The sequence below is a fragment of the Condylostylus longicornis genome, unplaced genomic scaffold (assembly GCF_029603195.1).
Source record: "Condylostylus longicornis isolate FDR11 unplaced genomic scaffold, ASM2960319v2 ptg000017l, whole genome shotgun sequence".
NCBI classification, from domain to species: Eukaryota; Metazoa; Arthropoda; class Insecta; order Diptera; family Dolichopodidae; genus Condylostylus; species Condylostylus longicornis.
In genome coordinates, this window is record NW_026577986.1 from 6,195,687 (window position 1) to 6,210,306 (window position 14,620).

At 26.0% G+C, this 14,620-nt stretch overlaps 1 protein-coding gene and 1 non-coding gene across 2 annotated transcripts; one reads left to right on the forward strand and one right to left on the reverse strand.

The window, feature by feature from the left end:
• The first annotated feature begins 7,803 nt into the window (after positions 1–7,803).
• Positions 7,804–13,317, forward strand: LOC129606034 (neuronal acetylcholine receptor subunit beta-3-like). The gene is made up of 9 exons (XM_055516086.1): positions 7,804–7,819; positions 9,438–9,586; positions 10,554–10,598; positions 10,693–10,802; positions 11,082–11,140; positions 11,196–11,519; positions 11,681–11,833; positions 11,896–12,083; positions 12,991–13,317. The coding sequence occupies exons 1-9, from the start codon at positions 7,804–7,806 to the stop codon at positions 13,246–13,248; spliced, it is 1,302 nt and encodes a 433-aa protein (XP_055372061.1). The 3' UTR covers positions 13,249–13,317.
• On the reverse strand, positions 10,920–11,003 carry Trnal-uaa (transfer RNA leucine (anticodon UAA)). The gene has a single exon. It is a non-coding gene; the product is annotated as a tRNA-Leu (tRNA).
• Positions 13,318–14,620: the final 1,303 nt, after the last annotated feature.

Sequence of the window (14,620 nt, forward strand, 5' to 3'; positions counted from 1 at the left end):
CAAAAAAAAAATAATAATAAAAAGTGAAAATGTTTTTCATTCTAGTTAAATTTTTAATTTTTATTGGAATATTTCGTTATTGTGGTAAGTTTTTTTTTTTTTGATATTTTCCAAAATAATCAATTTGAATTGTGAATATATAAAAATAATATATACACACTGTCCCGGAACCTGTGTTGGACGTGTCGGGCGGTATACACTAATTCCCTACAGTTTTTTAAATAAAAATAATTGTTCGTCGGAAGGGAAGGGGGAAGGGGGAAGGGGGAGTTAAAAAAAATCTGATTGAAAAAATTTATTCTCTCTTACAAAAATATTTAGAACAGCTTCGAACCTATATTAAATATTCAAGAATATTATGTTGTAAATTTTTTCCTCAATTCCAATAGAATATTTTGTTGATGTTAGATTAAGCATTTTTGAGTTTGTTTGTTTGTTTGTTTGTTTATTTGTAATCTCAATGAGCTGATGAGCTCGCATAGAGTTTATAATACATATTTTGTTTTATATACAATATTTATGATATTATTTACAATTTAAGTTAATGTTAAAGTTATAAAAATTAAATTCAAGAAAAACAAAGAAAAAGCTAAAATTTGACTATATACAAAAAAATGTAAGCTGCAATGCAATTAATAAGATAAGAAATATTAAAATATACTATAGTACAAAGAATTTATGAAATGAAAAAAAATTAATAAGCAAAATAATCTAAAATCAATTATACAAAATACAAAATTGAATATAAAATAAAAGTTATAAGTTGTGGTTATACCTCTCTAAATAAATTTCTTTAATTTTCTTTCTAAATCTGGGTTTTGGCATATCTTTCAAGTGCATAGATAAATTGTTATACAGCATTATACCTGATACCGCAATTGGTGTGAGGCCATTTAAGCCACGACTAGTTATACATCTCAGTTCATTTGCTGCTCTAGTGCCGTAATTATGTATGTCACTGTTAGCTATAAGTGTGGTGTTTGATTTAATCTGGCTATTTTTAATATTATGGATATGACATAGTTGGTTCATTTCTTTATAATCCTGCAATTTTAGTATGTTGTATTTCTTGTGTATTTCATTAGTTGATGTTCTGTATGGTAAGCAAAAAAGATTTTTTATTGCCTTATTTTGTATTTTTTGTAAAGTATTTATATTTTTTAAAAACGTGTTACCCCAAATACCAATAGCATATGTTAAAACGCTATGAAAAAGACTATAGTATATTGATATTTTGATATTATGTGGCACACGCTCACCTAATTTTTTAAACAAGCCGGCAATTTTTCTCGTTTTACTAATAGTTTCATTAACATGTTGATTCCAATTTAAATCTTGATCGACAGTAACACCCAGATATCTGTACACTTTGACTTTATTTATTTTATTTCCGTTGAACTTGATATTAATTTCGGAGCTTTTAGAGTTAATTAGCATGTATTTAGTTTTGTTCACATTTACCGATAATTTATGCACACACATCCAATTATAAATAGCTTCCATATCTTGATTAATATTTTTTTGCATATTATCGAAAGTTCTTTCTTTATAAATTACAACGATATCATCTGCATATATTATCGGTTTACCGAGTAGTTTAATTTTAGAAAAGTCGTTAATATAATAAGCAAATAAAGCTGGTCCCAAGGAACTACCTTGAATGACACCATAATCAATAAAATTGATATTACTTTTTACAGTATCACACTCAGCATATTGTTTTCTATATTCCAAGTAATTTTTAAACCAAAAGTATTCTTTGCCTCTAACACCACATTCAAATAATTTGCGCAACATAATCTTACGATCCACAGAGTCAAATGCTTTACTCAAATCGAAGAAAACCAAACCGACCTTCTCATTTTTACATACAAGGCTTTGTACATAATTATAGCTGGCTTAACCATTTGAGTACCAAAAATTTGCATATCTTTACCTCAAAATGCCGTGTAAAAAATAACTTTTTTAAAAAAGAATCACTTTCGAAAAACTTCTAAATTTTCATCGATAATTAATCGATTTTCTTGATTTTTTCTGTTTTTTTTTTTGAAGAATTATAGTAGTTATTGAAATAAAGTAAACAATATAATGAACAGAATATTTTATTTAGAAAAAAAAGTAAAAAAAACATGAAATAAAAAAAATTAACAATTGTGTTTTCCTGAACATTCGGTGTGCACTCCTTTCTTACACCGAATACAGATCCATGTTGATCGACGTAGTCCCGCACCATCCTTTTGACTACAGACCACACAGCGACAAATCATTAATTTGATCAGTATAATCATCACTCGAACTATCACAAGTTTCGGACGAGAAACTTCGCAAAGTATTTGACCGCGACATTTTACGTATAACAATCGTTGAATATCATTAAAATAATATATTATTTGCAAAAAAATATCTACTTCAAAGAATAACACGAGTTAGGTTTACAGTCTGAAGAAAAAACACGGCCGGTAAATGCGCGCTGTACGCGGGAGCGTGTGTGGGAATTGACGCCTACGCAATCGATGATTATCGACGATCGGCACTTTTCGAAAACATTCGATTCGACGAAAATCGACGATCGGCACTCTAACGGTTAAATATGAAATTTAAAGAAAAAAAAAATATTGAAATTTTTTTATTATCTACAACTCGGTAATTTTTAATGTTATTGCATACCAGAACAATTTTTTTTTTTTAAATCTTAAATAATCACTACTTACAAGAGTACAAATTTTAACATCAGTTCCGAACCACCCTGTATTTTTAAATTTTTTTGTGGAAATAATAAATAAATTGATAATAAAATATTTACAATAAAAGGATAAATTGGGATTCGTATTGATTTCGATCGATTTTGACAAAATGATTGCGAGAATTCCTATCCAGCATTGTTGAGATCATTGTTAAGATTTTTAAAAAAAAAATGCTATTTTTAAAATGCCATTTTTATTCCTTTCCTTGTTTTTTCCCTAGGAGACTTGGGGCTTCTACATGACCTCTCCAATTTTCTGTGCTTTGTAACAATTTCTTTATTTCTTCCCATGTTTTTGTCTGATTGATTTATTTCTTTTTCAACACCACTCCTCCAGGTCTTTTTTTGATCTTTCAACATTTCTTGGCGTTCTTGGGGATCTAGAGTGGGGCTTGATCCATCTTAGAATGTGGCCGATCCATTTTATTTTCTTCTTCTAATTCGGATCTCAAATAAGAAATGCCATAATGCCATTTATTTTAATATTGTTAGTTTTATATCAAAAGTTTTATAAATTATGAAAACCTTTACATATAAGCATAAGCTGAATTAATTTCAACTGCTTAATTTTTTTCAAATTAAAATTTTTCAACAATACAATCAAATTATTAACAATTTTTAACAACTCCACTTTATTCAAGCGAATTCGAATTGAACCACTTAATACTAAAATTTGAACTTATATCCAATTTTTTTCATACAGAATCTAATTATTATAATGTCTTTCTTTTACGTTAGTTCGAAATAAACAGTTTAATAATATTTTGTACAACACATTACATATATAGGAGATCTTTCAGAACAATCCAAAATTTTCCAATTTTTCTATGTTTTTAAAAATTACAAAAATTTACAAATAGCTGAATTTTGAATTCTACCAAACACTAACAGTTTTAATTTAATAAAACTTTCTAAAATTTTAAATAAATTTGTTATTGTAATATTTTGTATATACTCGTATCTTATTAAACTAATGTGGTTATTTACCATTATTAACAAATTTATTTTGTGAATAAACCGCAACCGAAAGTTAAAAATATTTAAATAAAAAACTAATTATTTAAAATTTAAAATTTAAGCATTCAATTTGTCTTAGGTTTGCTTGTGATAGATTTATTGATCGTTCAATGCAGATATTAAAAAATATTTCGTTAAAATGAGCCTTGACGCACTTGACTTTTAAATACACAAATTTAAAATTAAAAACTAATTTTAATTTCCATAGTGTTCTTTTTAACTAAATGATTAGGAGACCATACAGGAAAATTTAAATAAAATCTATAAGATCTCAATAATTATTCTTATTTCTGCATATTCGATAATTTTTTAAGATAAATCGATGGTATAAAGATGATAGCAACAACTAAATTCTGTTTCACCATTTTTCTCTGAAAATCTCATGCGAAAATCCTTTCAATCATGGCAAAATATTGATTGTAACCAAAGACATATTTAAAATTTAATAATTAAATAAGTACACTGTAAAAAATTTATATTTTAATACAATTACTGCAGTATATACGCTATAGAATATTAAATTTTACTCAATTGGAGAGTAATTTTGCAGTTTACTCGATTAGCGAGTAAATTTACGACAAAATCGAGCAAAGTTAATGCTGTATAGTGATTTTACTTTAAAAGAGAGTAATAATAATATATCAAGTTGAATATTACTTCAAAGTAGAGTAAAATTTACTTTGTAGAAGTGATTTTTCATTTTTACGAAGTATTTTTTAACATATTACTATTTTGTAGAGTAACTTTTGACAATAAGCCATCATTTTTGAATTTTTTCTCAATTTAAATTAAGAGATATCAGATTAAGGTTGTGTTTCAAGTAATACATAAATTTAGAAGTTACAATTTTAAAATCGAAATATATAAGTTAAGTATGTATAAAGTTTATTCTATTGTTTTGTTTTGCATTTTTTTAATTTTTGTAAAATGTTTTAGTTATAAGTAATATTAAATAGTTTTTATTCAAATAAAAATATATTTTTTTTTTACCGAGAGGAAGGGTGAAAAATCTCGAAAGACACTACCAGACGAAAAGCAGTAGTGTGGAACTTTAATCCACTAAAAAACACCCTCCTCAAAATAAACTATAAAACTAGTCGGAAACGACTAACCATTAATTTTGCTCTAACTTTTTTGATTATTTACAAGCTTTTGATCTGGCACAATAGCGTACTAAGTACTCATTCTTCGAGATAAAAAGCTTTATGACTGGCTGCTTGCTTTTTAATTTCGTCTCTAACACTTAGGATCGTGAGATCCCTGTATATATCGGCATTATGGACATACCAAGGGGCGTTTACAATGTCCCGTAATACTCTATTTTGAAATCTTTGTATAGATTGGATATGAGTCTGCGCAGCGCAGCCCCATAACTGAATACCGTAAGCCCAGACAGGCTTAAATATTTGATTATATATCAAAACTTTGTTGTATATTGTCAATTTAGAACGCCTCCCCAAAAGCCATTCAAACCTTCTGTATTCCGACTCATAAATAAAAATATGCCTGAAAATATGGAAATTATTTAATTCATATTTTTATTGATTTAATAAAAATCAAAAATAATGTTTTAAATATTTCATCTCTAGTCAGTATATTGAATACCTAAGATTACTTGCAGTCATTTAAAACTTTTTTGTATTGTTGTATATTTTATATAAATTAATAATTTATTATATTCAGGTGCCGAAAATTTATACATATATATTAGGATACATAATATTTGTAAGAATTTCAGTAAGACACTTTAAAATTCCACTATAAATACAGAAAAATAATAATGGTGCAATATTACTCGAACAAATAGTATAAATTCTACTCTAGTAAAGTAAATTACTCCTTTGACAGGAGGAATAGATTAATATACCTGAATGCAAATTACTATGTCGAAAATTAAAATTAGTAGTTCAGATTATTATTACTCATCGAAGAGTAATTTTTGTACTATTTTGTAAAGTAAATTTCCTCTATAATCTAGTAAAAAATTTACTCTACAAAAAAGTGAAATTTGTGAATTACTCGACGGTGTAATATTTTACTATCGTTGAGCATTTTCATTACAATTATACTGGGAATTCAGATTCCTAGTACTATTGAAGTAATTTTACACGATTTTTTTTTACAGTGTATTTTTTAAAATAGTAAAAATATAAAATTTAATTTAATCAGCGTTAAAAATAACAAAAATTCTTCTTTTAATTTAAAGGTTGCATTGAATTTCATTTCACTTTTCTGTGTATCATTTAAATTTAATTAATCCGTTTATGTTTTATGCTATAGTACGAGTATATCGAAAAATATTCATATAACACTTAATGCAATTTCCTTTTTTTTCTTCTGGTTTCTTGTAAATTTATAACAGTCTACATCCTTTTTATACTTTATAGTCAATAAGAGAGGTAAAGGCAACCGGTAGTCCGCTAAACGATCAAAATATTTAGAATATTTACCAAAATATCGCAAGAATAAAATTATAAAATGAACTTTACATTAATGACTACTTTTAAGTTTTATTATGAATCACTTGCAAAGATTCACTATTCAAAGAATATTGTTTGCGTCGCCTCGAAATGCAAAAATGAATGCGATAAATATGAATTTCTATATTTTGTTTAAGTTACATTTGAATTTGCAGCGCATCTTTATAAGTTCAAAATTTTATTTTGAAATGCCATCCGAAAAGTTTGACCCACCGCGGGTCTATAACATTTTTTTTTTGTACTCAATTATAAATAAAAATTTTTGTTTTTTTCCTTAAATGTATTGATTAAATTTAAAAATATAAATCCTATTTAAAATACTAAAAATTTAGTAATATAGAAAATTTCATGATCTATACTTGAGAGTGGGTATCACAGGTAATATAAAAAATAATATTTTGTAGAAAATGTTAAGGTGAATGCACTAGTACGTTTTCATGTTATTAATATAGAAATTAAAAGTGTGATTTTGAAATTCTTTAATGAATATATGATTTTAATGGTAGGCTCGTCACCTATACTAAGTAAACCCAATGATGCACGAAATTGATTCATGATTATTTATGATGTATCAGGCACCAGCCCTCTACCTCTCCCAGGACCGAAGTTGAATAAAAAAAATTAAAATTTTACGATTTAATTATAGATCAAAACTGAACATTCATATAAATTTTACGTCTTGCCTTGTAAGGACAAAAATTTCTTCCAAAAAAAAAAAAAAACACTTGTAATTTAAAAAATTTTTCACTCAATCATAAAATAGAGAATATTTTTACTCTATAAATATTTTAATTTAGAAAATTTATTAAAAAAGTTAAGGTGACCAGCTTTTGCTTTTTCGAAATTTCCAATAATATTTGAAATTTATTTGCCGAACATTTTTTAAGCACATATATCGGAGCTCCCCTTTAGAGTGTAAAAATATTTTTCAAAACAGCCAAAAAATTTTCAAAATTTTTTCAAATGCGAAATCAAATTTAACATTTTTCTTATTTTTTCCAAAATTGTATCTTTTTCCAAAATATCTTATTAAGTAATTAACTAATAATAAATTATTTAAGATTTTCGAACATTTATCATAACATAATAAGATATTAATTGTTATATTATAAAATAAAAATAATAAAATAATTAATTCGAATCAAGCAAATGATTTGCAAAAGAGCGCTTTTCTCCTTAAACAAGTAAAAATACTTTTTCTTTTAAAACAATCTACTAGTTACTAAAGTTACTTTCATTAAAATACGTACTAGACTAGAACTAGAATATCACAAATTATTGCATACATTTAGAATCAGCGAGTAAAAAAATTCAAAGAAGCGTTAACATAATGATCAACCTCGATGGATAATTTACCTCTTCGATTTTATAGAAATTTGGAATAGTTCGGAAATATAAGATAACGAAAATTCAAAAGACAATGGGGGTAGAAAAAAAATTTCCATCTATAGTGAAAGAATTTATTTATTAGAGTCTAAAATCAGATAAATTTCCACTCTCCAACAAGTTGCCATCTCTAGTGTCCATAGAATCTATTTTTCTGCATTTGTAGAAAATTTAAAGATGTTTCAAGTTCCGGGTACAATAAGTAATAAGAAATGGCATTTTTAAAATTTTGAGACTCTATATAACTTTTAGAGAAGGAATAGGTTAATATATTTTTCTTTCTAAAGAAATAATTTTCTATAGCAAAGATCTATTTCTACATAAAATTCCAAATTTTCTATATCATACATGGTTTAAACATTTTCAGAACAAAACCTTTGGACGAACGAACGGACAGAATGAAACTAATAAGCATTGTTTTTCAATTTTGCTAAAAAATATATATACTCGTACATATATATATATTATATATATATTTTTTATTAAATTTAATTAATATCTTTATTTAATTTAACCACCTTTGTGGTTAAAAATGAAATAAAGTGTGACTGACACCAATGAATTAATGACAAAAATTTTTGTATATATGCGTGTGTGTGTGTGTATGTTTGTGCGGTATTATTCCTTCTTTATATCCGTATGTCCGAAGGGTATACTAAATTTGCCTTACCGTTTGTAACGCTAAGAAATAACGGTCTTAGATATAGACTCAAGTGTATGTTTTTGATCAGCGTCAAATTCTGGGTTGTTTTAGTTTTGTCTGTCCGTCCGTCCGTCCCAACGATAACTCAAAAACTAATTGAGCTAAGTTCACCAAATTTTCGCAAATGATTTATTATAGTAAGTGCCAGAACCCTACTTAAATCGGACATGATCGGGGTACCGGTTCTGGTAGCTGCCATACAACTTCAAAATTTATTTGGCTATATCTCAGAAACTATAAAAGTTATGGTATTGAAATTTCACACAAATGAATATATTAGTAGGGCCAATATGCCACATAAAAGTCGTTGAAATTACTCGCACTTACTACAATAAATCAATTGTGAAAATTTGGTGAACTTAGCTCAATTAGTTTTTGAGTTATCGTTGGGACGGACGGACGGACGGACGGACGGACGGACGGACGGACAGACAAAGCTAAATCAACTCAGAATTTGACGCTGATCAAAAACATACACTTGAGTCTATATCTAACACCGTTATTTCTTAGCGTTACAAACGGTAAGGCAAATTTAGTATACCCTTCGAACATACGTTCGTACGGGTATAAAAAGACAATTAAAGTAAGATGAATCGCAGCCAGCGCAAACAATTGTTCCCTAGCACTACAGCTATAATTTTTTTTTCCTATTTGAGATGAGTATAGTTACGAGTACGACATAAAATAAATCTCATATAAATTATTACGATTAAATAGTTCAAAAAAACCGAATTGCAAATCTCGATCAAAATTTTGATTCGAAGCAAGTCTAAATAAAAATTAATAAAGAAACCATAAAAAAAAAATGCTTTTTTTTGTATAGTTTTCTTAAAATTTATATTTGCGGGCAACACTGAGACAAGATTTCGTGTAAAAATTTTGAATCTATGTTAAATACTCGACCAAACTGAATCAAAAATATATTTTGCGGATTAACTGAAAGTCTAAATCTAAAGATACCAAGTACAAAATTTGTTTAAAATTAATCTTTATAACAATTCTGGTTAATCTCTTTCTCTGGTCATTGCTTACCTAAAACGATAAATTTTTGCGAGAAATAATCACACAAATATTATATTAATTAATTATTTTTGTATTTAAATTACAGAATGTTGGCGATGCGAATCAGATGGTGTAAATGATGAAATAAAATTAAAAAATCATTTACTTTGTGATGGAATGGATATTGAAGAAAGGCCAGAAAATGCAAATGGAACAGTTGTACGAGTTAAATTATTTATTAAATATTTCGATTATGTAAGTATAAATTTTAAAATAATATGTTTTTATTACGGAGGTAGAACCGAATAATATTCAAAATTTAATTTGATTTTTTTTGAATTTACAACATAGATTTATTAAATCTTGAAACCGTTTCTACAAAATTTTCTATATTAATTTTTTATAATTTTGAGTGCCATCTTCCATTAAGTAGTAAAATTACTTAATTGTTGGTATAATTTGAAACTAAAAGTAGTACATAAAATTTTATTGAAGTACTTTTGAAAAATAAGTAAAAATTAAAAAATATATTGTCTTAAATAAGTAGGTTGTTGTCACCACTTAAATATTCGTTTCACTGAAGTAGGAATACAAAAAATGTGAACAATAAATGATTAATATTATCTCAGGAAAATTTTGAGATATTTAGTGACATCTAGTAGCAAAAATAATGACTAATAAGAATATAAAAAGAAATTAATCTCACAATATTCCAATTATTAAATTAATCTTTTGCGGCTTGTTTGACAAACAAAACTTTATGAAATTAATATTTTCTAAATTTTTTTGAATTATTTTATTACTAATGACTGATATTATTTTTTCGAAAAAATTTTCTAAAACCCGCTTCTAATCAAATCAAATATAGAAAAGAACGTCAATTTTACAAAGTAACAAATTATATGGACTACATATATTAAACTACATTATCATTCATACTACTTTTTAACGAAAGCAACAAAAATTTTGGCATTTATTGCTATATTATTTCTTTTTCTCTTTTACGTCAAAAACGTCAACTAATGTTGTTTACTATAAAATGTCAGGAAAGAAGCCGAAAATATTTTTATTATTCAAAGTTGAAAACAAAGCATACTTTTTTCCAATATTTCAAAAATGAAAATTTTATGATATAATATAAAAATTATTTGTATTATTATTAATAATGAAATATTTAAAAATTAATCTGGACCACTAAAAGATGTTTTTATTTTAATAACAGATCGATGCAACTGCTGAAATTACCATACATTCATGGCTCGCAATGGTTAGTATTAAAATTTTATTTTTTTTTTTTATTTTCAAGATATAATTTTGTTTTAATTTTAATTCTAAATAAAAGAATTTTTTGTATTTCAAAGAGCTGGTTTGATTCAAGATTAAAATGGGATCCAAAAGATTTTGGTGGAATTAGTCGTGTTGTTCTTGAAGATCATGAAATATGGATGCCACGTTTGGCTTTATTCAATTCGTAAGTTTTTCTTTTTGTGTTTTTTAGATCTAACGCAAAAAAAAAAAATGATTACATAGAATTTCTAGTATAACACGCTCTTAAAAAAAAAATTAATTTAAAAAAAAAAACTTTTGATGTCAGGTGTGGGGTTCGAACCCACGCTCCCTCTCGGGAACCAGAGCTTAAATCTGGCGCCTTAGACCGCTCGGCCAACCTGACTTGTTAGTAATTTTTGCCAAATCATCATTATTTCTTAACAACTTACTAAATAAAATAATCTTTGATTTATCATTTTAGACCAACTACTCAATTTGATGAGAATTGTGCATCAACACCATGTCATGTTGTGAGCTCAGGTAATATTATTTTATTTTCACTTGCATAAAAATTAATAAGTATGAAAATTTAAAGGTCAAGTTTCTTGTATACCGTCATGTACTCATTCTGCTTTCTGTAAAACAAATTTTAAAAATTGGCCATTTGATATACAAAATTGTACATTTCATATGGGTTCATGGATTAATAGTGGTGATGAGATTAGATTTGTAGAACAACAGATTATTATTGATAAATCTGGTTTAACGCATAATGAATACAAAATAATCAAAATAAAAGTTCGTAATAATATTGGAAAATTTAAAAATGTTAACTATACTTATCCTTCGATACATTATAATATTGTTTTGGAGAGACATGGAGTGAGTGAAATGGCATTTGTGTTTTTACCAGCAATTAGTAAGTTACAATATAATATTTTTGATCACATTAATGAAAAGTTCTATTTTATAATATTTAATTCGTTATAAACTCTTCAAGTATTTTCAGAACATAAATAATATTTAATTATATTTAATTTTTATTCTTTTCTTCTCTTTTTTTTTATTATTTGAGAATAGTTCTTGCATTTCTTAATGTTGCTGTACTGTGGCTATCCCCATGTTGTCTAGAAAGGATGTTTCTTATCATTTTATTAATATTATTGCATTTCTTTACACTTGAACAATTGGTATGGCTTTTACCGAGAAATGGAGATGAAGTTCCAATAGTTTGTAATTATTATGAAATTATTAAGAGAAATGTACGTAACCCTAAATTTTATTGTAAATTTCAGTACTTTACTTTAGAGATTCATTAATAATTACGCAAATTTTACTTGCTGAGACGATGTTATGTAGAGGTTTATTATCATGTCGCCGAAATTCACCGCAATGGATTAGATCATTTACAGAAACTTTACGTGGTCACAAAGTTGGACAATTCATGTTTGAAAATCCATACTTAATAAATAGAGGAACTAATGTATATTTAAATTCTAATATCAATAACCATTATCCGCCACTACTTTTTTATTTATTTTCGATATTTGCTAAAAACATATTATAATATCTTTCATATACGTTCCTCCTCGATTTTTTTTATTGTTTAAACAGTATGTACTGATATTCGCCTATATACTTTGAAAAATTTTGCTTTTTTTGTTCATTTTAAATTACTGGACTACTAAATCTGCCAATACTATGGTTAGCTCTAAATATTACCGAAAGAATAGGTTTAACGGTTTATTCAATAGTTTATTCAATAGTGTTGTGAACAATGTTATGTACATTATTCTGCATGAAATATCATTTTTAGTGCCCAAGGATGGAGCTTTCTTTCCTATAATTTGCAATTTAATTTAAAAATTGTTAACATTCCATTAAAATTATTTTAATTTTATTAATTTATTACCAAGGCATTTTAATTATTATAACAGTTTTATAATTGCAAACGATAACTTGCTATCTTACGTGGGAAGCTCATGTTTGAAAATCTATACGTTGTAAATAATTGTGCCAATGTAAATAGCTAACATTATCATATTTAATCTATAAAATTTAGATTTTCATTTAAAGTTTTAAATAAACAAAACTAATATACGAAATTTTGAGAAATTTCCTTACTTATCGTCCAACATTTTACATTCTAAATTAAAAGTACACTGGAAATTGTTCAAAATTCTGTACACGACAACTTTCTCAAAATTATATTGCAAAGTATTAAGTAAATTAAACATGGAACAACAAATTTGTATCGACGTTCTTAGAAAAACTTTTTTTTTGCCTTTGAAAGCCCTTCAGTACTTATTTTAAATACAAACTTTTGGCGGACAATCGAAACTCTTATGATACTTTAAAAGTGTTTATAAACTTTAATGTTTTTTTTTTAGATGCGACCAAATAACGAAACCACAACTAATGATTCAGTTAATTTAGTTGATAGCGAAGCTGGAAATAAAACAGAAAATCAAGGAAATTCAATTGATGGCGACAATATATGGTTTTTTGCTGTTAAATTGCTTGATACCATATTATTTCTTATATTAGTAATTTGTTATATTGTTATGCTAATTGGTTGGTTTCCAGATGTTAGATCCGATTATTTGGATGAGAAAACTGTTGATATTAGCAATAATACTTCAATATAATATTGATTGATAATGTATTTAAACTTTTATAAGAATTTGTAATATTATATGCAATTTTATAAATTGTTTTCTTACAAAAATAACATAATAAAATTGAAAAAAAAGAATTAGAAAAAGAGTTAGTTATTTTGAGAGCTAGTAAACAACTCTGCATGCAATTAATTAATTACTTACTGTTATTTCATACTTCTATAATTCTTAAATTAAACAATAATTTGTTCCCCAAGCTGCTGCATAATTCGTAAACTTATATCAAGTACTAAGTAATTAATAATATAATGAAATTTTTAGAGTATAAATTTCCTTTCCATTTTTTTCATGAACTTTTTCTTTCCCTTATTAAAAAATCCTAAACAAAAAAAAAAATTTTAATTTTTTTCTTTTAGTATCCAAAAAATTCGGACATTTAATATATTTATTGTTACCTCAACAATAAAATGAAGAATATACAAAAGAAACAGTTTTAAATTATATTAAAGTTAAAAGGAAATGCTAAAAATCGCATGAGAAAACGCAAAGTGTAATAAATCAACAGGCAAAGAATTACTTCAAAAGTTCTCACCTGCAAAAAAAGACAAAAAATAAAGAGCGAAAAAATAAATTTTTTCAAGCACCAAACATTAAAAATTCATAGCTTCTCAAAAATCATAGCTTTCTAAAAAAAATAGAGGCTTCTCCTATGGTGTACTTAAATTGTATTGGAACTCTTGTATATTATTTTATGACTGCTGTTTAAAATGGGTTTTGATAAGCACAGTAAGAAATAAATTATGCAGCCATAATGTGTTATATTGCCCTAGTTTTGTTAAAATTAATTTTCGTCGTATTAAAAGTATAACAATTAATTATTAAAATTTCAAAATATTTAATAAAATATAATTGTTATATAGAAATTGCATCTGCTATATAAATTAATTATTAATGTATCTCATGAAAATCATGTATTCTTTAATTGAACTTAAATTAAAAATAAGTATATTTAGTACATATTTTTAATGAGGCAAGTAAACGGCCCCTGTATTCAGTTTATGAGTAACATAATTAACATTCAAACTAACATGAGCTTAATAATTTGTAGATAATCGTCATAGATCTGGCTATGACTTAAATTATCGCTTCAAAAGTTTCAATAATAAAAAAAAAATTGAGAATGCCTGATTATGTTTTAATTATAACAAAGATACGAAGGTAACAAGAAAGCAAAATAAGAAAAAAAAATATATTTTTACTCACGCAACGTAAAGGTACGTAAACCCTTTTTTTTTTTTGTATATTTAAGCTTAAAAAAATTTCCTTTTGTCTTTTTGTTTCTTTTACTCTTATTTACTCTTATTTTTTTATTATTATTAAAAGAAGAATCTTTAAAACTCAA